We start from the raw sequence: 26,741 nt of genomic DNA, 5'->3' as shown, positions 1-26,741 counted from the left end.
ACAAACTGTCTTTCACATATAGATGTTCAACATCTCCTTTACCCCTTTAATAGTGATATTGCCTTACCAGCAGATCACAGCTACCTTAAAATAATTGAAGACATACGGCTAGATTACGAGTTTTGCGTTAGGGTAAAAAAGCAGCGTTAACAGGTCCTAACGCTGCTTTTTCCCTACCGCTGGTATTATGAGTCTTGAAGGTTTAGGGTCACCGCACACTTCTTTGGCCTTACCGCAAAACGACTTACGTAAACTTTGTAAAGTCTTTTTTCTATGGGACTTCCATAGCGCATTTTAAAAGTCAGTAGTTAAGAGTTTTATGGTACAACGCCGTAACATAAAACTCATAACTAAAGTGCTAAAAAGTACACTAACACCCATAAACTACCTATAAACCCTAAACCCAGGCCCTCTTGCATCGCAAACACTAAAATGTTAACCCCTAATCTGCCACTCTGGACACCGCCGCCACCTACATTATATTTATGAACCCCTAATCTGCTGCCCCCAACATCGCCGATACCTACATTATATTTATTAACCCCTAATCTGCCGCCCCCAATGTCGCCGCAACCTACCTACATTTATTAACCCCTAATCTGCCGCCCCCAACGTCGCCACCACTATACTAAATGTATTACCCCTAAACCTAAGTCTAACCCTAACCCCCCCTAACTTAAATATAATTAAAATAAATCTAAATAAAATTACTATAATTAACTAAATTATTCCTATTTAAAACTAAATACTTACCTATAAAATAAAGCCTAACAGCTAGATTATGAGTTTTGTGTTAGAGGCTATGCGGTGCTAACGAGTAGTTTATGCTCACCGCTCACTTACAGACAGCGCTGCTATTACGGGTTTTAACAGACAAAAAGTGAGCGTTGAGCAAAATTTTGCTCCACATCTCACTCCAATACCAGCGCTGATTATGTTAGCGGTGAGCTGGTTGTGCGTGCTCGTGCACGATTTCCCCATAGGAATCAATGGGGAGAGCCAGCTAAAAAAAAGTCTAACACCTGCAAAAAAGCAGCGTTTAGCTCCTAACGCAGCCCCATTGATTCCTATGGGGAAATAAAATTTATGTTTACATCTAACACCTTAACATGAACCCCAAGTCTAAACACCCCTAATCTTACACTTATTAACCCTCGCCGCCACCTACATTATAACTATTAACCCCTAATCTGCCACTCTGGACATCGCCGCCACCTACATTATACTTATTAACCCCTAATCTGCTACCCTAAACATCGCTGACACCTACATTATATTTATTAACCCCTAATCTGCCGCCCCCAACGTCACCGCCACTATTCTAAATTTATTAACCCCTAAACCTAAGTATAACCCTAACCCTAACCCCCCCTAACTTAAATATAATTTAAATAAATCAAAATAAAATTCATATAATTAACTAAACTATTATGTATATATAAGACAACGCTGGTATTACAGATTTTTACAAACCCGGCGTTAGCCACATAAAAGTGAGCGGAGAGCATCTCACCTCAATACCAGCTCTGCTTACGGTAGCGGTGAGCTGGAAAAACGTGCTCGTGCACGATTTCCCCATAGGAATCAATGGGGCAGAATCGGCTGAAAAAAAACCTAACACCTGCAAAAAAGCAGCGTTCAGCTCCTAACGCAGCCCCATTGTTTCCTATGGGGAAATACTTTTTATGTCTACACCTAACACCCTAACATGAACCCCAAGTCTAAACACCCCTAATCTTACATTTATTAACCCCTAATCTGCCTCCCCAACGTCGCCGAAACCTACATTATATTGTTAACCCCTAATCTGCCGCTCCGGACACCGCCGCCACCTACATTATATGTATGAACCCCTAATCTGCTGCCCCCAACATCGCCGACACCTACATTATATTTATTAACCCCTAATCTGCCCCCCCAATGTTGCCGCAACCTAACTACACTTATTAACCCCTAATCTGCCGCCCCCAACGTCGCCGCCACTATAATAAAGTTATTAATCCCTAAACCTAAGTCTAACCCTAAACCTAACCCCCCCAACTTAAATATTATTTAAATAAAACAAAATAAAATTACTACAATTAAATAAATTATTCCTATTTAAAACTAAATACTTACCTATAAAATAAACCCTAAGCTAGCTACAATATAACTAATAGTTACATTTGCAGCCATCTTAGGGTTTATTTTTATTTTACAGGCAACTTTGTATTTATTTTAACTAGGTAGAATAGTTATTAAATAGTTATTAACTATTTAATAACTACCTAGCTAAAATAAATACAAATTTACCTGTAAAATAAACCCTAACCTAAGTTACAATTACACCTAACACTACACTATAATTAAATAAATGACCTAAACGAACTACAATTAATAACAATAAAATAAAATAAACTAAAGTACTAAAAAAACAAACACTAAATTACAGAAAATAATAAAATAATTACAAGAATTACACCTAATCTAATCCCCCTAATAAAATAAAAAAGCCCCCCAAAATAACGCAGAGCATCCTCTTCCAACGACATCCAACTGAAGACTGAAGGTACCTTTAAGTGACGTCATCCAAGATGGCATCCCTTGAATTCCGATTGGCTGATAGAATTCAGCCAATCGGAATTAAGGTAGAAAAAAATCCTTTTGGCTGATCCAATCAGCCAATAGGATTGAAGTTCAATCCTATTGGCTGATCCAATCAGCCAATAGGATTGAGCTCACATTCTATTGGCTGATTGGAACAGCCAATATAATGCAAGCTCAATCCTATTCTATTGGCTGATTGGATCAGCCAATAGGATTTTTTCTAACTTAATTCCGATTGGCTGATAGAATTCTATCAGCCAATCGGAATTCAAGGGATGCCATCTTGGATGACGTCACTTAAAGGTACCTTCATTCTTCAGTTGGATGTCGTTGGAAGAGGATGCTCCGCGTTGGCTGGCTTGAAGATGGACCCACTCCGCTCCGGATGGATGGATGAAGATAGAAGATGCCGTCTGGATGAAGACTTCTGCCCGTCTGGAGGTCCTCTTCTGCCCGGATCGGATGAAGACTTCTGGCCGTCTGGAGGATTACTTGTGCCCGGTTGGGTGAAGACGTCTCAAGGTAGGGTGATCTTCAAGGGGTTAGAGTAGGGTTGGGTGTGTGGGTGGTGGGTTTTAATGTTGGGGGGTATTGTATTTTTTTTTACAGGTAAAAGAGCTGATTACTTTGGTGCAATGCCCCACAAAAGGCCCTTTTAAGGGCTATTTGTAATTTAGTAAGGTTAGGGTTTATTTTACAGGTAAATTTGTATTTATTTTAGCTAGGCAGTTATTAAATAGTTAATAACTATTTAATAACTATTCTACCTAGTTAAAATAAATACAAAGTTGCCTGTAAAATAAAAATAAACCCTAAGATGGCTACAATGTAACTATTAGTTATATTGTGGCTATCTTAGGGTTTATTTTATAGGTAAGTATTTAGTTTTAAATAGGAATAATTTATTTAATTATAGTAATTTTATTTCGTTTTATTTAAATAATATTTAAGTTAGGGGGGTTAGGTTTAGGGTTAGACTTAGGTTTAGGGGCTAATACATTTAATATAGTGTCAGCGACGTTGGGGGCGGCAGATTAGTGGATAATGAATGTAGGTAGGTTAATAAAATTTAACTAGTGTTTGCGAGGTGGGATTGCGGCGGTTTAGGGGTTAATATATTTATTTAAGTTGCGGCGATGTCCGGTCGGCAGATTAGGGGTTAAAAACTTTATTTAAGTGTTTGCGATGTGGGGGGGCCTCGGTTTAGGGGTTAATAGGTAGTTTATGGGTGTTAGTGTACTTTATAGCACTTTAGTTAAGAGTTTTATGTTGCAGCGTTAGCCCATAAAACTCTTAACTACTGACTTTTAAATGCGGTAGGAGTCTTGACAGGAGAGGGTGTACCGCTCACTTTTTCCAAGACTCGTAATACCGGCGTTAGGCAAATCCCATTGAAAAGATAGGATATGCAATTGACGTAAGGGGATTTGCGGTATGCTCGAGTCGTGGAAAGCAAATGAGCAGCACACCTGCACCTGTCAGACTTGTAATACCAGCGGGCGTTTAAAAACAGCGTTGGGACCTCTCAACGCTGCTTTTTAAGGCTAACGCAAGACTCGTAATCTAGGCGTAAGATAGCCACAATGTAACTATTAGTTATATTTTAGCTAGCTTAGGGTTTAATTTACAGGTAAGTATTTAGTTTTAAATAGGAATAATTTAGTTACTAATAGTAATATTTATTTAGATTTATTGAAATTATATTTAATTTAGGGGGTGTTAGGGTTAGGGTTAGACTTAGGTTTAGGGGTTAATAACTTTAATATAGTGTCGGCAACGTTGGGGGCGGCAGGTTAGGGGTTAATAAATGTAGGTAGGTTGCGGCGACATTGGGGCGGCAGATTAGGGGTTAATAAATAGTATGTAGGTGTCGGCGATGTTGGGGGCAGCAGATTAGGGGTTCATAAGTATAATGTAGGTGGTGGCGGTGTCCGGAGCGGCAGATTAGGGGTTAATAAGTATAATGTAGACTTTTTCTCAGCCGGCTCTCCCCGTTGATTCCTATGGGGAAACCGTGCACGAGCACGTACGACCAGCTCACCACTGACTTAAGCAGCGCTGGTATTGGTGTGCGGTAATGAGCAAAATTTTGCTCAACGCTCACTTCTTGTCTTTTAACAACAGGTTTCTGAAAGTTCGTAATACCCGCGCTAAATGTAAGTGAGCGGTGAGACAAAACTGCTCGTTAGCACCGCATAGCCTCTAACGCAAAACTCAGAATCTAGGCGATAGTTAAAGGGACATGAAACCCAATTTTTTTCTTTCGTGATTTAGAAAGAACATGTCATTTTAAACAACTTTCTAATTTACTTCTATTATCTAATTTGATTTATTCTCTTGATATCACTTGCTGAAAAGCATATCTAGATATGCTCAGTAGCTGCTGATTGGTTGCTGCACATAGAGGCCTTGTGTGATTGGCTCACACATGTGCATTGCTATTTCTTCAACAAAGGATATCTAAAGAATTGAGCAAATTAGATAATAGAAGTAAATTGGAAAGTTGTTTAAAATTGCATGCCCTATCTGAATCATGAAAGTTTAATTTTGACTAGACTGTCCCTTTAACTAGCTCATACTATATAGATAAAGACATTACAAATTAGCAATAAGCTTGATGTACCCTACCCTTCCTTTTCCTATGTACATGCAATGATATGTAATAATAAGTTACTTGCATATACAAGGTGGTGCTTTTCAGAATATCAAATGTTGATTCAATGTAGATCTTTATGTTAACCGCTTTTTGTTTCATATTAATAGGTTTACATAACCTGTTGTTATTTTCACTAAGTTTTATTTAATATAACCCAAGAGAGGTTTATTCATTACAGGGAGTGCAGAATTATTAGGCAAGTTGTATTTTTGAGGATTCATTTTATTATTGAACAACAACCATGTTCTCAATGAACCCAAAAAACTCATTAATATCAAAGCTGTATAGTTTTGGAAGTAGTTTTTAGTTTGTTTTTAGTTATAGCTATTTTAGGGGGATATCTGTGTGTGCAGGTGACTATTACTGTGCATAATTATTAGGCAACTTAACAAAAAACAAACATATACCCATTTCAATTATTTATTTTTACCAGTGAAACCAATATAACATCTCAACATTCACAAATATACATTTCTGACATTCAAAAACAAAACAAAAAAAAATCAGTGACCAATATAGCCACCTTTCTTTGCAAGGACACTCAAAAGCCTGCCATCCATGGATTCTGTCAGTGTTTTGATCTGTTCACCATCAACATTGCGTGCAGCAGCAACCACAGCCTCCCAGACACTGTTCAGAGAGGTGTACTATTTTCCCTCCTTGTAAATCTCACATTTGATGATGGACCACAGGTTCTCAATGGGGTTCAGATCAGGTGAACAAGGAGGCCATGTCATTAGATTTTCTTCTTTTATACCCTTTCTTGCCAGCCACGCTGTGGAGTACTTGGACGCGTGTGATGGAGCATTGTCCTGCATGAAAATCATGTTTTTCTTGAAGGATGCAGACTTCTTCCTGTACCACTGCTTGAAGAAGGTGTCTTCCAGAAACTGGCAGTAGGACTGGGAGTTGAGCTTGACTCCATCCTCAACCCAAAAAGGCCCCACAAGCTCATCTTTGATGATACCAGCCCAAACCAGTACTCCACCTCCACCTTGCTGGTATTTGAGTCGGACTGGAGCTCTCTGCCCTTTACCAATCCAGCCACAGGCCCATCCATCTGGCCCATCAAGACTCACTCTCATTTCATCAGTCCATAAAACCTTAGAAAAATCAGTCTTGAGATATTTCTTGGCCCAGTCTTGACGTTTCAGCTTGTGTGTCTTGTTCAGTGGTGGTCGTCTTTCAACCTTTCTTACCTTGGCCATGTCTCTGAGTATTGCACACCTTGTGCTTTTGGGCACTCCAGTGATGTTGCAGCTCTGAAATATGGCCAAACTGGTGGCAAGTGGCATCTTGGCAGCTGCACGCTTGACTTTTCTCTGTTCATGGGCAGTTATTTTGCGCCTTGGTTTTTCCACATGCTTCTTGCGACCCTGTTGACTATTTTGAATGAAACGCTTGATTGTTCGATGATCACGCTTCAGAAGCTTTGCAATTTTAAGAGTGCTGCATCCCTCTGCAAGATATCTCACTATTTTTGACTTTTCTGAGCCTGTCAAGTCCTTCTTTTGACCCATTTTGCCAAAGGAAAGGAAGTTGCCTAATAATTATGCACACCTGATATAGGGTGTTGATGTCATTAGACCACACCCCTTCTCATTACAGAGATGCACATCACCTAATATGCTTAATTGGTAGTAGGCTTTCGAGCCTATACAGCTTGGAGTAAGACAACATGCATAAAGAGGATGATGTGGTCAAAATACTCATTTGCCTAATAATTCTGCACTCCCTGTAATAGCTGGGGTATGAAACAAGGTTAATTGAATATTGCTCAAAAATTCAATTAATGGATCCCTTGACATGGGAACATTTTTCTTTTCCTTTTACCCACTGTGAATGTATCTTTGGGTACCATTTCAACATCCACTAGACTTAGTATTCAGACCCATATCTGCTTAGTAATATAACATATTGTGTGAGCATAGTATATGGACATTTACTATAGGAGTTGCTTTCTATAACAAACTTTATGTACCAACTATGATGTACAACATATACATTTTAAATGTTGCTGTGTAACCACATTTTACTTTAATAAAGTTCTCTTGGACACATGTGCACATATCTCTGTGTTAAAGCCTTTTGCAGCCCTTTTTTTTCTAACACCTGAGACCTCATATTTTTGAGCCCTTATAACTTTTTACTGCCATTTTTTAAAAATAATTTTTATTAGACAGTGTTATTATGAGTGTAACTGTACTGTTAAATGTATTTATTATATTTTGTGCTACTTTTTTGTCTTGCGTAACAGTTAACCAGAGCTCTGAAGTCGCACTAACCCAACGCGCGTTAAATTTGATTGCACTCAAGTGAATGCGTTTACTTTCAACTCGTAATATGCGTGTTCCAACACACAAAGATCAACGAAATACCCTTTATCACTTGCATGCAACAGTTAGCTCACCACTCATAATCTAGCCCAAAGTCACTACTTGCAATACTTTTGGACAGTTTGGAATTAGGTCTTGGTTAGTGCTAGGTTGTTAAAGTGACACTAACCCCAATTTTTTTCTTTAATGATTCAGAAAGAGCAGGCAATTTTAAGCAACTTTCTAATTTACTCCTATCATCAATTTTTTTCCCGTTCACTTGCTATCTTTATTTGAAAAGCAGGAATGTAAATCTTAAGAGCCGGACCAATTTTAGTTCAGAACCTGGGTTACGCTTTGCTAAATGTAGCCACCAATAAGCAAGCGCTATCCAGGGTGCTGAACCTAAAATGGGCTGGCTCCTAAGCTTTAAATTCCTGCTTTTTAAATAAAGATAGCAAGAGAACTAAGAAAAAATTATAATAGGAGTAAATTAGTAAATTCTATCTGAATCATGGAAGAAAACATTTGGGTTTAGTATCCCTTTAAGTTTAGGGCTGTAAAACATTATGAAAGTATATGAAACAGGATTTTTTTCTCTCTACATTTTCATGGGGTAGAGGTGATTGCTGGGGTTTCTGAAGTAAAATATGCATGGCAATAGGAAAGTGAAACGAATGACTAACTGATTATTGATTTTTTATTGTTTCAGCGCAGTTTTTTTTTTAGTTAAGCAATGTTATCATCAAGTTTCATATTTTTTTTTTTTTTATTTTTTTTTATTTTTTTTTATTGAGGTTTAAAGGCATACAGAGTAATCACCGTAGTGAGTCAAACGAGTTACAATATCCAATAAAACACAACAAAGATACATTACATATGAGACATGCCAAACAAAATGTATACCTTCTCGGATATTCATGAGGCCACTCTTGGACCTCAATCTAAAAATAGGAAGGAATCTGAGATAAGGAGACTACTTATGGATCTCATATGAAAAACCTCTTCAATTAAAAAGACTAACACCCTACAAATATGAGCAGTTAGTGTCCCTCAAACCTCAGGCTCTATTACCTTCATTTGGGTCTATATATTCAATGTGTGACCAAGTATAACAGGTTTAGCTCTGAAGTGACTACAATGATAACAGGTAGCAGTACTAATATATATCATTAGAAAAACAATCCTATGGACCTACCAGTTGAGATGGATTATATGGTCCTGCAGTCTACACTTGGTTAAACACATTAACAATATAACAAGGCAGAAACGAGGATCATATCATGTCATATAGGTTCAACTTTAGGTAATGACTTATTTAATGCCTAAAATCAGAGGAGGCGGTCCACTGCTAGAAAGTCATACTAAATAGGTTCTGAAAGCAATGACACCTCATGAATGTAACACACCTTTTTTTTTTTTTTAAAAAGAGAAAAGACACTCATTGTGACTACAACTGTACATAGGTAACCCCAGATCGGCAGATCCACATAGGTGTACAGCCAGAGCCGTTAAAGTGGCGTAGTTAATAGGAGAAGTTACATAGTGTCTGTTATACCATCGCCACATTTACCCAGCTCCGGTCCTGGGGAGGTGAGTCAAAGAATTCACACAAACCTCCCAGCTGCTACAATGGTGCAAGTTTTGGGGCATAACAGTATACCCTACCCCACACCGGTAGCGCCGAACGGATTCTGCTCGTAGTGCATTCCTGGCTCTTGATCCAGATCCAGCACGGAAGCCGTAACAGATCTGAGCGTGCTGTCGGATCCACCAGGGTCCCAGTTCTCTTGTGCCAAGGTAGTGAAAATTATGGCATAAAACTTCTCCAGATTGTGAACGGGCTCAGTGGTGGTCAGTTCTCTGTCGTCAGGCAGAGCTGCTGTGTAATTGGCTCCATTAAAGTTGATGAGTGCTCCCGCATCATAATCAGATCCCAGCAGGGTTGTCTCCATCTGCGCCCGGGAAGTCAAGAGCACAATAGGTGGTGGTATGCGTTGGGGCTCCAGAGCGCTGCGATCTTCCTCTTGACTGCCGAGAAAAAGGTTCTGGGGAACCACTGAAGGAAGAGTGGAGTCAAGGTTGCCGACTTCTGACCTATAAGTCTCTGTAGAAGGCTCTTGAGACATGGTGAGTAGAGTACTGATTTTGAAGCTCTCGTTATGATCTCTGATGTCAAGTACAGCACCGTGTTCACTCTGGAGCCCGGAGTCGGAATGTGTAGCAGCTGTTATTTCTAGGTAGCTGTTTTGTTCGTGGCTTATTTTTTCACCCGATGTAAATGCAGTTTCTGGCGGCTTTGAGGCAGTTGCTGTGGATTTAGGAGTGCATACACTACCCCAGTCTCTAGGCAGATGATTAGAGATGCATTTAAGTTGGTCTTCTAATAGTCCAGCAATGATAGCTATTAGGGATTCGTCTCAAGTATCCATTCTGAGTCTATATACGTTTAGCTTGCTCTTTCTTACTTAGTGTCTGGTGAACTATAAGATAGCTTGCTTCATGAAGTGCTGACCGCGCAACAGTGGCGCAGCAATGTTGAGGACAGATGAGGCTTCAGAGATAAGGGAAGGCATCAGAGTAACAATTCCGGTACTGAGGGCTAAATAACCACACCGCGGTCCAAAACCCTATCTTTTGGGTCAGGGTGTCTTCAGTCGGGCTTCTCCACCAATTTAGATGTCCTTTAACCAATATTTCAGTAAAAATCTGGAAAAAAGTGATAGGTAACCCAGGAGCTGAAGCTCAGTGCGACCAGTAAGATGGCCGCCGCCCGGAAGTCCTCCAAGTTTCATATTTTAAAAGTGTGCTAATGCTTTTTTAAAAATTTTTTTTTAATGATAAGCAGAAGACATTTAAAATACAGCCACCAGATCACAGGATACAGTGATGCATGGTATAAAAAAATATGTATAGTGATGATCACTAATTGTCCACTCAGCCGTTACATTTACAGAGTAGAAACCAATTTACTGTAGTTATTTATCACAAGGCAAACATATTAAATATGCAATAAAATGTAATTATGAATAGAAGACAAAGTACATACAATCTAAGCTCTGCAATCTACTTTATTTTTGCTTAACATGTTTAAACAAGTGAACCTAGACTGCTCAGGTATTTTCAATATATAGTTTTAACAATCTAAGGTGCATTTCAGGGGCTTGAGTCATAATGATCAATGCAGGTGGAAACTAAGGCCTAGATTTGGAGTTCGGCGGTAAAAGGGCTGTTAACGCTCCGCGGGCTTTTTTCTGGCCGCACCATAAATTTAACTCTGGTATCGAGAGTTAAAACAAATGCTGCGTTAGGCTCCAAAAAAGGAGCGTAGAGCATTTTTACCGCAAATGCAACTCTCGATACCAGAGTTGCTTACGGACGCGGCCGGCCTCAAAAACGTGCTCGTGCACGATTCTCCCATAGGAAACAATGGGACTGTTTGAGCTGAAAAAAACCTAACACCTGCAAAAAAGCAGCGTTCAGCTCCTAACGCAGCCCCATTGTTTGCTATGGGGAAACACTTCCTACGTCTGCACCTAACACCCTAACATGTACCCCGAGTCTAAACACCCCTACCCTTACACTTATTAACCCCTAATCTGCCGCCCCCGCTATCGCTGACCCCTGCATTACACTTTTAACCCCTAATCTGCCGCTCCGTAAAACGCCGCCACCTACGTTATCCCTATGTACCCCTAATCTGCTGCCCTAACATCGCCGACCCCTATGTTATATTTATTAACCCCTAATCTGCCCCCCACAACGTCGCCGACACCTACCTACACTTATTAACCCCTAATCTGCCGAGCGGACCTGAGCGCTACTATAATAAAGTTATTAACCCCTAATCCGCCTCACTAACCCTATCATAAATAGTATTAACCCCTAATCTGCCCTCCCTAACATCGCCGACACCTAACTTCAATTATTAACCCCTAATCTGCCGACCGGAGCTCACCGCTATTCTAATAAATGTATTAACCCCTAAAGCTAAGTCTAACCCTAACACTAACACCCCCCTAAGTTAAATATAATTTTTATCTAACGAAATAAATTAACTCTTATTAAATAACTTATTCCTATTTAAAGCTAAATACTTACCTGTAAAATAAATCCTAATATAGCTACAATATAAATTATAATTATATTATAGCTATTTTAGGATTAATATTTATTTTACAGGCAACTTTGTAATTATTTTAACCAGGTACAATAGCTATTAAATAGTTAAGAACTATTTAATAGTTACCTAGTTAAAATAATAACAAATTTACCTGTAAAATAAATCCTAACCTAAGATATAATTAAACCTAACACTACCCTATCAATAAAATAATTAAATAAACTACCTACAATTACCTACAATTAACCTAACACTACACTATCAATAAATTAATTAAACACAATTGCTACAAATAAATACAATTAAATAAACTAGCTAAAGTACAAAAAATAAAAAAGAACTAAGTTACAGAAAATAAAAATATATTTACAAACATAAGAAAAATATTACAACAATTTTAAACTAATTACACCTACTCTAAGCCCCCTAATAAAATAACAAAGCCCCCCAAAATAAAAAATTCCCTACCCTATTCTAAATTAAAAAAGTTACAAGCTCTTTTACCTTACCAGCCCTGAACAGGGCCCTTTGCGGGGCATGCCCCAAGAAAATCAGCTCTTTTGCCTGTAAAAAAAAACATACAATACCCCCCCCAACATTACAACCCACCACCCACATACCCCTAATCTAACCCAAACCCCCCTTAAATAAACCTAACACTAATCCCCTGAAGATCTTCCTACCTTGTCTTCACCATCCAGGTATCACCGATCCGTCCTGGCTCCAAGATCTTCATCCAACCCAAGCGGGGGTTGGCGATCCATAATCCGGTGCTCCAAAGTCTTCCTCCTATCCGGCAAGAAGAGGACATCCGGACCGGCAAACATCTTCTCCAAGCGGCATCTTCGATCTTCTTCCATCCGGTGCGGAGCGGGTCCATCTTGAAGCAGGCGACGCGGATCCATCCTCTTCTTCCGATGTCTCCCGACTAATGACGGTTCCTTTAAGGGACGTCATCCAAGATGGCGTCCCTCGAATTCCGATTGGCTGATAGGATTCTATCAGCCAATCGGAATTAAGGTAGGAATTTTCTGATTGGCTGATGGAATCAGCCAATCAGAATCAAGTTCAATCCGATTGGCTGATCCAATCAGCCAATCAGATTGAGCTCGCATTCTATTGGCTGATCGGAACAGCCAATAGAATGCGAGCTCAATCTGATTGGCTGATTGGATCAGCCAATCGGATTGAACTTGATTCTGATTGGCTGATTCCATCAGCCAATCAGAAAATTTCTACCTTAATTCCGATTGGCTGATAGAATCCTATCAGCCAATCGGAATTCGAGGGACGCCATCTTGGATGACGTCCCTTAAAGGAACCGTCATTAGTCGGGAGACATCGGAAGAAGAGGATGGATCCGCGTCGCCTGCTTCAAGATGGACCCGCTCCGCACCGGATGGAAGAAGATCGAAGATGCCGCTTGGAGAAGATGTTTGCCGGTCCGGATGTCCTCTTCTTGCCGGATAGGAGGAAGACTTTGGAGCACCGGATTATGGATCGCCAGCCCCCGCTTGGGTTGGATGAAGATCTTGGAGCCAGGACGGATCGGTGATACCTGGATGGTGAAGACAAGGTAGGAAGATCTTCAGGTGATTAGTGTTAGGTTTATTTAAGGGGGGTTTGGGTTAGATTAGGGGTATGTGGGTGGTGGGTTGTAATGTTGGGGGGGGGGGTATTGTATGTTTTTTTTTACAGGCAAAAGAGCTGATTTTCTTGGGGCATGCCCCGCAAAGGGCCCTGTTCAGGGCTGGTAAGGTAAAAGAGCTTGTAACTTTTTTAATTTAGAATAGGGTAGGGAATTTTTTATTTTGGGGGGCTTTGTTATTTTATTAGGGGGCTTAGAGTAGGTGTAATTAGTTTAAAATTGTTGTAATATTTTTCTTATGTTTGTAAATATTTTTTTATTTTCTGTAACTTAGTTCTTTTTTATTTTTTGTACTTTAGCTAGTTTATTTAATTGTATTTATTTGTAGCAATTGTGTTTAATTAATTTATTGATAGTGTAGTGTTAGGTTAATTGTAGGTAATTGTAGGTAGTTTATTTAATTATTTTATTGATAGGGTAGTGTTAGGTTTAATTATATCTTAGGTTAGGATTTATTTTACAGGTAAATTTGTTATTATTTTAACTAGGTAACTATTAAATAGTTCTTAACTATTTAATAGCTATTGTACCTGGTTAAAATAATTACAAAGTTGCCTGTAAAATAAATATTAATCCTAAAATAGCTATAATATAATTATAATTTATATTGTAGCTATATTAGGATTTATTTTACAGGTAAGTATTTAGCTTTAAATAGGAATAAGTTATTTAATAAGAGTTAATTTATTTCGTTAGATAAAAATTATATTTAACTTAGGGGGGTGTTAGTGTTAGGGTTAGACTTAGCTTTAGGGGTTAATACATTTATTAGAATAGCGGTGAGCTCCGGTCGGCAGATTAGGGGTTAATAATTGAAGTTAGGTGTCGGCGATGTTAGGGAGGGCAGATTAGGGGTTAATACTATTTATGATAGGGTTAGTGAGGCGGATTAGGGGTTAATACATTTATTATAGTAGCGCTCAGGTCCGCTCGGCAGATTAGGGGTTAATAAGTGTAGGCAGGTGTCGGCGACGTTGAGGGGGGCAGATTAGGGGTTAATAAATATAATATAGGGGTCGGCGATGTTAGGGGCAGCAGATTAGGGGTACATAGGGATAACGTAGGTGGCGGCGATTTGCGGTCGGAAGATTAGGGGTTAATTATTGTAAGTAGCTGGCGGCGACGTTGTGGGGGGCAGGTTAGGGGTTAATAAATATAATATAGGGGTCGGCGGGGTTAGGGGCAGCAGATTAGGGGTACATAAATATAACGTAGGTGGCGGTCGGCAGATTAGGGGTTAAAAATTTTAATCGAGTGGCGGCGGTGTGGGGGGACCTCGGTTTAGGGGTACATAGGTAGTTTATGGGTGTTAGTGTACTTTAGGGTACAGTAGTTAAGAGCTTTATGAACCGGCGTTAGCCAGAAAGCTCTTAACTCCTGCTATTTTCAGGCGGCTGGAGTTTTGTCGTTAGAGCTCTAACGCTCACTTCAGAAACGACTCTAAATACCAGCGTTAGAAAGATCTCATTGAAAAGATAGGATACGCAAATGGCGTAGGGGGATCTGCGGTATGGAAAAGTCGCGGCTGTAAAGTGAGCGTTAGACCCTTTAATCACTGACTCCAAATACCAGCGGGCGGCCAAAACCAGCGTTAGGAGCCTCTAACGCTGGTTTTGACGGCTACCGCCGAACTCCAAATCTAGGCCTAAGATTTTTATAAAATAAAGGGAATTTCAAGTTGCAGCATTATGGCATACTGATGTTCCCATATAAGGATTTGACCATTAAATTTTATGTCAAGACAGGAGGCTTCATATTTTTGCATAATTCTTTACTGAAACCAAAACAGCAGCAAAGAAAACTGAAAGTAAGAAAAAAAATAACATAGCAACAGTGTATAACCAATCAGGATACAGTATAGTAATAAAGAGTCCAGAACAATCTAAGTCCCTTCTCTTTTCTTTGCTGCTTCCGAGACAGCAGGTCATGTATTTCTGTTGATATATTATTATTATTTGATATAAACTTTACGTATATGTCATTAATTTCATTTTACTATTATTTTCTTAATTGTTGTTTTTTAAACTGAGCTGTATTTCTTTGTTTTTTCTTTTTCTTTTGGGTAAACCTTGTCTTTTAACTTTACAGTATATTTGCCAAATAGACTTAGGCTATGACAGCATTTTAGCAATGATTTAAACAAAAGTGTGCATTTGTTTTTAAAGGAAAATAAAGAGTATCCCCCTTGGTGCGTGGCTTCTATTGTCTGCCACTTCTAAATTGACAACGGAGCAGCCGCTTTCATAGTGACTGCTCCGTTTCCTGTCACCAGACCGTATGTAGGTCTCTCATGACTCTTCTCCCTCTGCCTGTCTCTTTGATCATGGTGCCGCTCTGATCTCGCGGACACGCATCTGACCAGTACTATTAATAGAAACTTTCTGGTCGGATGTGTGAGCCGCGGCCTGCAGCGGCTCCTGATCGAGGCTGTGGCAGTAGGATTATTCCTTAATTAGCCTAGTTGGCTATATCTATATAATATTATAAAATTTGGGCAATACTACTACTTAGGCTCTAGTGATCATCAGTCTGTATGGTTTAATATTCAGGCAAAGCTACTAAGCAACCATAGTAAAACAAAAGTCTTAGACTTTAGATCAACTGATTTTTCTTACATGGGCAGATACCTAGATGAATCCCTAAAAGGGATGGCACAGATTACAGGAGTACAAGAACAGTGGGAATATTTTAAAAATGCTATTATAGATGCAACTAAACACTGTATTAGGCTTGTTAGTAAAAGAAAAAGAAAACCAATATGGTTTTCAAGAGAAGTAGCACATGCAGTTAAGACAAAAAAGACAGTCTATAAAAAATTCAAACTCACTGGATCAGAAGAGGATAAAGAAAAATGGAGAACCCATCAAAAGATGACAAAGCAGTTAATCAGAAAGGCTAAAGCTGATGCAGAAGAGAAAATAGCACAATCTGTAAAAAACGGTGACAAAACCTTCTTTAGATATATCAGTGAAAAGAGAAAAACTAACAGAGGGATAGTTAGACTCAAGAATGAGGATAGAGTATTGGAAGAAGATAAACAAATAGCAAACTGTTTAAATGATTACTTTTGTTCAGTCTTTACAACAGATGGTAAAGATAGTGAGATTCTATTAAGGGATGTTACTGTAAATACTAATGTGAGTAGTACTTTTCTTTTTACAGAGGAAGAGGTTTCAAGGGCTTTATCAAAAATAAAAGTTAATAAGTCTGTGGGTCCAGTTAATATTCATCCAAGGGTTCTAAGAGAACTTTGATCCGTAATAGCTACTCCATTAGCTGATTTATTTAATCAGCCACTTCTAACAGGAGTTGTTCCAAAAGACTGGAAAATTGCCAATGTAGTCCCTCTTCATAAAAAGGGAAGATTCTGCTAACTATAGGCCAGTCAGTTTGACCTCAATTGCAGGGAAATTAATGGAAACTCTTTTAAAGGAAATACTTGTATCTTTCATTCAGACAAACAACTTAGAAGACAAAGGACAGCATGGTTTCACTGCTGGAAGATCATGCCTGACTAATCTAATTGATTTCTTTGACCATGTAACTAAAATAATAGACCAAGGAGGAACCGTAGATGTTGCATATCTAGACTTTAGCAAAGCATTTGACACCGTCCCACACAACAAACTTATTCACAAAATGTATTGCCTTGGAATAGATGCTAAGATTGTTAAGTGGGTAGAATGCTGGCTTAAAGATAGACGACAGAGGGTTTCAATTAATGGAGTACATTCAAATGAGGCATCAGTTACTAGTGGTGTTCCCCAAGGGTCAGTTCTTGGGCCTGTTTTGTTTAACATGTTCATAAGTAATATTGGAAGTGGGCTTAAGGGGAAGGTTTGCTTGTTTGCTGATGATACAAAAATTTGTAACAGGGTAGATGTTCCAGGAGGAGTTGATCAAATGAACTGTGATATTAATAAACTAGAGGACTGGTCAAATAAATGGGATCTGAAATTTAATATTACCAAGAGCAAAAATATGCATATAGGATCCAAAAACCCAAAGGCCAATTATAGTCTCAATGGTACATTACTGACTGTAATTAAAGAAGAAAGGGATTTGGGAATTATTATTTCAGATGATTTAAAATTTGGTACACAATGCCGAAGTGCAGCCAGCAAGGCCAGTCAAATGCTTGGTTGCATTGGAAGAGGTTTTAGTAGCAGAAATAGCAAGATTCTTATGCCACTTTACAGATCATTAGTTAGACCAAATATGGAATACTGTGTACAGTTCTGGAGACCATATCTTCAGAAAGATATAAATAAACTAGAAGCTGTCCAAAGGAGGGCTACTAAAATGGTACATGGTCTAAAATATAAAACGTACAAAGAAAGACTCTATGATCTAAATATGTATAGTTTAGAGGATAGAAGGGAAAGAGGTGACATGATAGAAACCTTCAAATATATGAAGGGACTTAATAAAATAGAAGCTGAAAGCATTTTTCACAAAAAAATAAATGCCAAAACAAGGGCTCACAATCTAAAGTTAGAGGGTAGTAGATTCAGGAGAAATTTGAGGAAGCATTTTTTTACAGAAAGGGTGGTGGATTCATGGAATAAATTTCCATTTGAGGTGGTAAACACAAAGACTGTAAAGGAACATGTAATATGGGTAGACTTGATGGGCCTTTTTGGTTCTTATCTACCGTCAAATTCTATGTTTCTATGTTTCTATGTTACTATTAAACATATATAATTATATTTATTTAGAAAACGGATCCGTTTTTTACTTTCGTTAGCAAAGCCGTTTTCCCGCCAAATTTATTTTTAAAAGGTTTTGTTAGAAAAATAATTCACCTTTATAACCAGCTTTAATAGCATACTGGTTAGCTTCTCTTCCTTTCATACAAAAGGTTTGGGGTTTGAATCCAGCTTCTTTCTTCTAGGTGCACTCATAATTATTGCTTAATCTAAAATAAACATAAAAATTTTCTGTCAGTAACGTTTTTATTTAAAAAAAAAAAAAAAAAAAGACTTATTAACATCTATATGTCTACCAGTATTAAACTTGCTCTATAGCTTTGTGGGCTAATACTGCAATTTTGGAGATTGTAGGTTTAGGGTTCAAATCCTGCCTCTTCTTTTTATTAACCATACATTTCATTTCTTTTTTATTTTTTTTATAACTAAAATGTTTCATAAGGGTTTGATTTTTATTTCAATATTTTATCTTTTCATTTAGATCAAACTCATTTTTCACCATCAATTAAAGAAATGGAGTCTGCTGACCCTGTCATTGACCCCGCCCCTTCTTCCTCACAATCCAAAGAGGATCTTTTAGCCTATATTAATTTGGCCATAGCTTCTGCCCTTAAACATAATGTTCCTTCTTCCCCTCCTGAGAAGGTTTTGGAACAACCCCAGTCCCTTCATTTTGAGGAATCCTCATCCTCTGATTCAGACCCTCCAATATCGCGGAAGCGCCATTGGAAGCCTCATTCTCGCACTGCCCCACATAAAGGCAAGGCTCCGAAATCTAAAGCCCTTCCCCCGGGCGTTTCACATAGGGGTGTCAGAACCTCCTCCCCAGAGGCTAAACGGGGTAAACGAACCCTTTCCCTCCTGGGTGCACAAAAGGGGATTCAGAGCTCAGACTCTGAGAATTTTGATATAGAGGACTATATGGAGTCTTTTCCAGTATTAGATTGGGAAGAGGATCCTCAGTCTGACATAGAGCTTGATCCACATACAGCTCCTCAGACTGGGGCTTCTCGATCCCGGTCTTCTCATATTGAACTTGAGGACAAAATGGTTGACCCGGCTGGGAATCCCATCTTTAGCCATCATTTAGTCATCTGACTGGGCGTTAGCTCCTCATCTCTCTCGTTTTTTGCAGAGATCTCTCAGAAAACCTCTCGATCACGAAGATCATAATAAATTATGTGTGGAATGCAGTAGACCTTCCCTCCCTGGTAGGGAATCCGTAACTCCTGAGTTTGACGCTAAACTTGCTACCTTTCTAACTAGAAGGGGAAAGGATCCTAGGAAGGGTTTAGACAAGGCTCTCAGAGGAGTTCAGTATAAACTCCTGGACACTTCGGGTCCTTTGGCCCAGATTTTACATCTTTCGGATGAAGCTCTTTTGTCTGGCTCTCCTTTGGATCCTTTTGCCATTCGAGAATGGGCTTTTCGAGCTTTCTGCTTCCTTGGCAACGCCAACTTAGCCATTTCTACTGAACGCAGAAGATCTGCCCTCTTGAGAATTAATCCTAGATTGGATGTTCTCGCTGTCGAGGAAACAGGCTCTTCAGCCAAAGGTCTTCTTTTTGGAAAACCCTTTTTGGATATTATGAGGCATTATGTTTCCACCTTTACTTCTATTGATAGGATTCAAGCCTCCCTTAGGAGAGTTTTCAATCCCTCTAATCAGGTTTTTGGCAGGGCCGGCAGATTCAGGGGTCGTCTGCCCGTCCGTCAACAGTTCATGATTGAGCAACGCCAAGCAGTCGCCCGCTACCCAGAGTGAGTACTCCTCCTTTGTTCCTGACTTCTTCCCCCATATCTCCCTTTGCAGGCAGACTGTCCCTTTTTTCCCATATGTGGGATTTAATTTCTCAGGACCCTTGGATTGCTCAGACAGTGAGAGGCTTCAAGCTGGAATTCACATGCCCTCCCTTCCAGAGTGGCACCCAAAACCCCTAAATCTTTCAAAGTCAAATGTAGACCTTATTGGTTTGGAAGTTCAATCTCTCCATCTCAAAGGCGCAATAGAGGAGGTTTCGAACCCAGAAGAGGGGTTTCTAAGCAACCTTTTCCTAGTAAAGAAGAAGACAGGTGGATTTTGACCTGTCATCAACCTTCAGGAGTTAAATTACTTTGTTGCATACTGCCATTTCAAGATGGAGGGTATCCACATGCTCAGGGACCTACTTCGTATTGGAGACTGGTTTGTCTGCCTAGACTTGACAGATGCCTACCTTACGGTCCCAGTGTTTCCAGAAAATCGGAAATTCCTCAGGTTCCTCTGGGACGACAGGATCTGGCAATTTACTTGCCTTCCTTTCGGCCTCAGTTCAGCTCCTTGGTGTTTCACCAAACTTCTAAAGCCCGTCATTTACCTGGATGACATTCTCCTCATGGCAGAAGATCGTACTTCCCTCCTTTGTCACTTACACACAACCTCCTCCCTTCTTCAAGGGCTAGGATTTGTTATCTATTTGGAAAAGTCGGCTTTAATTCCCTCTCAGAAAGTAGAGTTTCTGGGTTTTCTCCTAGACTCCACCTCAGGTCTGCTCCTTCTGCCTCAGGAGAAGATCGACAAGATCAAATTAGAAATTCAAGAGGTGCTGGCGTCCCCCATGGTATCTATTCGCCAGCTTTCCAGAATCATCGGGCTCCTCGCCTCTTCCATTCAGGCGATTTTTCCAGCCCCTCTGCATTACTGAACAATGCAGTCTTTCAGAGAATGCCGTTCATATCATCAGATGATTTGTTTGAACGAGGAGGTCCATGCAGAGATGTCTTGGAGGCTCCTTCACATGGAGTCTTGGAATGGCAAGGCTATCTTTGGATCCTCGCCAGACTTTGTACTCTCCTCAGATGCCAGTCTTCTAGGTTGGGGAGCATCTTACGAGACCTCTGCGACGGGAGGATCTTGGTCCCCTCTAGAACAGTCGTTACACATCAATTGTCTGGAGCTTTTGGCGGGCTCTTTTGACATTCGCTCTTTCTCCAAACAATTTACGGATTGTTGCATCCTCCTCCATATGGACAACATATCTGCAGTCCAATACATCAATCGCTTGGGAGGTACGAAATTCAAAATGCTATCAGATCTTGCATCAGAACTGTTCAGGTTCTGTGCCTCCCGCAACATTTCTCTCTGGGCTCAGTATATCCCTGGAGTTTCCAATACTGTTGCGGACTGGTTCTCTTGTTTTTGGAGAGACTCCAGCGACTGGTGTCTTCTTCGCCCTGTTTTTCTGAAAATTCAGAGAATATTTGGTCCCTTTTCGGTGAACCTTTTCGCTTCCAGGATCAATCATCAGATACCTTGTTATTTCAGCTGGCTTCCAGATCCGGGGAGCGAGGCCTCAGATGCTTTCCTGCAGAGTTGGCCTCAATCCGGAGCTTACGCTTTCCCTCCCTTCTCTCTCATCACGAGAACCCTCTGGACGGTCAGGAGATTCAAATGCTCCCTGACAATAGTTACCCCCTTTTGGCCAATGCAGCCCTGGTTCCCGCTTCTTCTGGAGATGGCTGTTTCTCCGCCTCTTCTTCTGCCCAATTGGCTCGACATCCTTTCAGACCCGAAGGGAGAACCTCACCCCCTGATCCTCCAGGATCGCCTTCCCCTGCTAGCTTGGCAGATTTCAGGGGATCCTGGTCTTCCGAAGGCCTTTCTAAAGACACTCAACTTCTCCTTCGAGAATCTTGGGCCCCTGGCACCAGGAAATGTTGCTCTTCAGCCTGGGCGTCATGGGTTAGTTGGTGTTCTCATAGGCAGGTTGATCCCTTTTCAGCTCCTGTGGTTTTTATTGTAAATTTTCTTTCCGAACTTTTTTCCCAAGGGAAAGCTTACCGCTCCATTAATGTCGTCCGTTCTGCAATTTCAGCGGGTCATTTTCCGGTGGATGGTAATCCGGTTGGAAGACATCCCCTAATTTGCCGGATTTTGAAAGCCATTCGACTGAAGGTTCCCCCTCCCGCTCGATATTCTCACCTTTGGGATGTTTCCATCATGCTGTCCTTTCTTAGGAATTGGCCTTCCAACGCAGAGCTTTCCCTTAAACAATTGTCAGCCAAATTGGCTATGTTGCTCTGCTTGGTTTCCTTCCACAGGATTTCAGATATCCGTGCGCTGGACGTAGAAGGAATTTCCTTTTCCCCTGAGGGCGTTACCTTTTCCATTTCTAAACGCACAAAATCCATGTCATCTTCCATCTTCTATCAATATTTCCCTGAGGATCCTCAACTCTGTGTGGCTCTCTGTTTGAAATCTTATCTTTCTAAGACGATTTCTTCCCGCCCTTCTTCTGGGGGTCAACTACTTATCTCCTTTGTTCCCCCCTTTCGCCCTGTCTCTTCCACCACTTTAGCCAGATGGGTTCTTTGGCTCATGTCTTCTGCAGGCATGATCTTTTTTTGATCTTTCGTTTGGAGCTAATTCCGTTTGGGGTGCGGCTGCATCCAAAGCTCTATTAGCGGGCAGTAATATTCAAGATATCCTTAAAGCCGCAGATTGGTCTTCTTCTACGACCTTTTCTCATTTCTATTTTAAACCCATTCTTCACGCTTCTGAGGCATTACTTTTATTGTGTTAAAATTGCAAAAATATGAAGCCTCCTGTCTTGACATAAAATTCAGATTATTATAACCTTGGTGACTAAATAATCTTGATTTTATTAAAGACAGGAGGTGAATATTTTCCCACCCCTTTTTCTTCTTGCCTCTACCTGTGTAGATTAAAAAAAAAAAAAAAAAAAAAAAATCTCAGGGAAAAGATATTGAAATGTTTATATATTTTCATGGTTATGTTTTTTTCTATAGTTCTGTACCTAAGAGAACAATTATTATTGTCATTTTTATTTCTTTTACAGTTTAATTCTGTGGACTGTTTTTTTTCTTGCATCTTTAAAGGCTCGGATAGGATCTTCGAATTCCTTTCTTCACAGGATGTTATTGATGTTCGTTCTTCTGTAGTCTTTCAAGAGATTCATCAAAGAAAAGAGCTTGATAAATATGCCCCTAAGCCTCTGCAAACTGCTTTGTTATTTCAGTTCTGTTGACAGACTTGCATTTTAGCCAATCAGTGCTGACTCCTAGGTAACTCCACATGCGTGAGCACAATGTTATCTATATGACACACATGAACTAATGCTCTCTAGTGGTGAAAAATTGTCAAAATGCATTCAGATAAGAGACAGCCTTCAAGGTCTAAGAAATTAGAATATGAACCTACCTAGGTTTGACTTTCACCTAAGAATACCAAGAGAACAAAGCAAAATTGGTAATAAAAGTAAATTAGAAAGTTGTTTAAAATGACATGCCCTATCTGAATAATGAAAGTTTATTTTGGACTAGACTGTTTCTTTAACATAACATTAACATAACATTTTAAGTTTATTATTATTTAAAAGGGAAGCTACCAAGCTTATGGTATAGAGAAACATAACAATTACAAAAATTATCAACACAACGCACAGAAAACATGGCACTAACCAGCAAGCACACAGCAATGTTTAAAAGCAAAAACAGTACAGACAGGTGTACAGTTCCCAGAAACCCAGGCAGTTAATCCCTTAGCTGCCTGGGTGACAGGCCTATAGGGAAACACAGGCCTAGATTTGGAGTTTGGCGTTAGCCGTGAAAACCAGCGTTAGAGGCTCCTAACGCTGGTTTTAGGCTAACTCTGGTATTTGGAGTCACTCAAAAAAGGGTCTAACGCTCACTTTTCAGCCGCGACTTTTGCATACCGCAGATCCCCTTACGTAAATTGCGTATCCTATCTTTTCAATGGGATTTTTCTAACTCCGGTATTTAAAGTCGTGGCTGAAGTGAGCGTTAGAACTCTAACGACAAAACTCCAGCCGCAGGAAAAAAGTCAGTAGTTAAGAGCTTTCTGGGCTAACGCCGGTTCATAAAGCTCTTAACTACTGTACTCTAAAGTACTCTAACACCCATAAACTACCTATGTACCCCTAAACTGAGGTCCCCCCACATCGCCGCCACTCGATTAAATTTTTTTAACCCCTAATCTGCCGACCGCCAACTACGTTATCCTTATGTACCCCTAATCTGCTGCCCCTAACACCGCCGACCCCTATATTATATTTAGTAACCCCTAACCTGCCCCCCGCAACTTCGCCGCCAGCTACCTACACTTATTAACCCCTAATCTGCCGACCGCAAAGCGCCGCCACCTACGTTATCCTTATGTACCCCTAATCTGCTGCCCCTAACACCGCCGACCCCTATATTATATTTATTAACCCCTAATCTGCCCCCCACAATGTCGCCTCTACCTGCCTACACTTATTAACCCCTAATCTGCCGAGCGGACCTGAGCGCTACTATAATAAAGTTATTAACCCCTAATCCGCCTCACTAACCCTATAATAAATAGTATTAACCCCTAATCTGCCCTCCCTAACATCGCCGACACCTAACTTCAATTATTAACCCCTAATCTGCCGACCGGAGCTCACCGCTATTCTAATAAATGTATTAACCCCTAAAGCTAAGTCTAACCCTAACACTAACACCCCCTAAGTTAAATATAATTTTAATCTAACGAAATTAATTAACTCTTATTAAATAAATTATTCCTATTTAAAGCTAAATACTTACCTGTAAAATAAATCCTAATATAGCTACAATATAAATTATAATTACATTGTAGCTATTTTAGGATTAATATTTATTTTACAGGCAACTTTGTAATTATTTTAACCAGGTACAATAGCTATTAAATAGTTAAGAACTATTTAATAGTTACCTAGTTAAAATAATTACAAAATTACCTGTAAAATAAATCCTAACCTAAGTTACAATTAAACCTAACACTACACTATCATTAAATTAATTAAATAAAATACCTACAATTACCTACAATTAAACCTAACACTACACTATCAATACATTAATTAAATACAATATCTACAAATAACTACAATGAAATAAACTAACTAAAGTACAAAAAATAAAAAAGAACTAAGTTACAAAAAATAAAAAAATATCTACAAACATAAGAAAAATATTACAACAATTTTAAACTAATTACACCTACTCTAAGCCCCCTAATAAAACAACAAAGCCCCCCAAAATAAAAAATGCCCTACCCTATTCTAAATTACTAAAGTTAAAAGCTCTTTTACCTTACCAGCCCTGAACAGGGCCCTTTGCGGGGCATGCCCCAAGAAGTTCAGCTCTTTTGCCTGTAAAAAAAACATACAATACCCCCCCCAACATTACAACCCACCACCCACATACCCCTAATCTAACCCAAACCCCCCTTAAATAAACCTAAAACTAAGCCCCTGAAGATCTTCCTACCTTATCTTCACCATACCAGGTTCACCGATCCGTCCTGAAGAGCTCCTCCGATGTCCTGATCCAAGCCCAAGCGGGTGGCTGAAGATGTCCATGATCCGGTAGAAGTCTTCATCCAAGCGGGGCAGAAGAGGTCTTCCATCCGATTGAAGTCTTCATCCAAGCGGGGCAGAAGAGGTCTTCCATTCGATTGAAGTCTTCATCCAGGCGGCATCTTCTATCGACATCCATCTGGAGCGGAGCGGCAGCATCCTGAAGACCTCCGACGCGGAACATCCATCCTGGCCGACGACTGAACGACGAATGACGGTTCCTTTAAATGACGTCATCCAAGATGGCGTCCCTCGAATTCCGATTGGCTGATAGGATTCTATCAGCCAATCGGAATTAAGGTAGGAATATTCTGATTGGCTGATGGAATCAGCCAATCAGATTTAGCTCGCATTCTATTGGCTGATCGGAACAGCCAATAGAATGCGAGCTCAATCTGATTGGCTGATTGGATCAGCCAATCGGATTGAACTTGATTCTGATTGGCTGATTCCATCAGCCAATCAGAATATTCCTACCTTAATTCCGATTGGCTGATAGAATCCTATCAGCCAATCGGAATTCGAGGGACGCCATCTTGGATGACGTCATTTAAAGGAACCGTCATTCGTTGTTCAGTCGTCGGCCAGGATGGATGTTCCGCGTCGGAGGTCTTCAGGATGCTGCCGCTCCGTTCCAGATGGATGTCGATAGAAGATGAAGACTTCAATCGGATGGAAGACCTCTTCTGCCCCGCTTGGAAGAAGACTTCAATCGGATGGAAGACCTCTTCTGCCCCGCTTGGATGAAGACTTCTACCGGATCATGGACATCTTCAGCCCCCCGCTTGGGCTTGGATCAGGACATCGGAGGAGCTCTTCAGGACAGATCGGTGAACCTGGTATGGTGAAGACAAGGTAGGAAGATCTTCAGGTGCTTAGTGTTAGGTTTATTTAAGGGGGGTTTGGGTTAGATTAGGGGTATGTGGGTGGTGGGTTGTAATGTTGGGGGGGTATTGTATGTTTTTTTTTACAGGCAAAAGAGTGTAAAATAAGTGTAAGGTTAGGGGTGTTTAGACTCGGGGTACATGTTAGAGTGTTAGGTGCAGACGTAGGAAGTGTTTACGCATAGCAAACAATGGGGCTGCGTTAGGAGCTGAACGGGGCTTTTTTGCAGGTGTTAGGTTTTTTTTCAGCTCAAACAGCCCCATTGTTTCCTATGGGGGAATCGTGCACGAGCACGTTTTTGAGGCTGGCCGCTTGCGTAAGCAACTCTGGTATCGAGAGTTGAAGCTGCGTTAAAAATGCTCTACGCTCCTTTTTTGGAGCCTAACGCAGCCTTTATGTGGACTCTCAATACCAGAGTTATTTTTATGGTGCGGCCA

The 26,741-nt window shown here is 40.1% G+C and overlaps 1 protein-coding gene across 2 annotated transcripts in view; it reads left to right on the top strand.

Moving 5' to 3' along the window:
- The first annotated feature begins 9,022 nt into the window (after positions 1 to 9,022).
- IKZF2 (IKAROS family zinc finger 2) overlaps positions 9,023 to 26,741 on the top strand; it is a 294,492-nt gene continuing 276,773 nt past the window's right edge. For both annotated transcript variants that reach the window (XM_053698802.1, XM_053698797.1), the window contains exon 1: positions 9,023 to 9,687. Coding sequence is in view for 1 of the 2 variants with exons in the window: in XM_053698797.1 (XP_053554772.1) it covers positions 9,685 to 9,687 (3 nt within the window). In the remaining variant the exon portion in view is untranslated. The remainder of the gene's footprint in view (positions 9,688 to 26,741) is intronic.

The sequence above is a fragment of the Bombina bombina genome, chromosome 1 (assembly GCF_027579735.1).
Source record: "Bombina bombina isolate aBomBom1 chromosome 1, aBomBom1.pri, whole genome shotgun sequence".
Classification (NCBI taxonomy): domain Eukaryota; kingdom Metazoa; phylum Chordata; class Amphibia; order Anura; family Bombinatoridae; genus Bombina; species Bombina bombina.
Note: the sequence above shows the minus strand (reverse complement) of the source record. Positions and strands in the feature narration are given on the sequence as shown.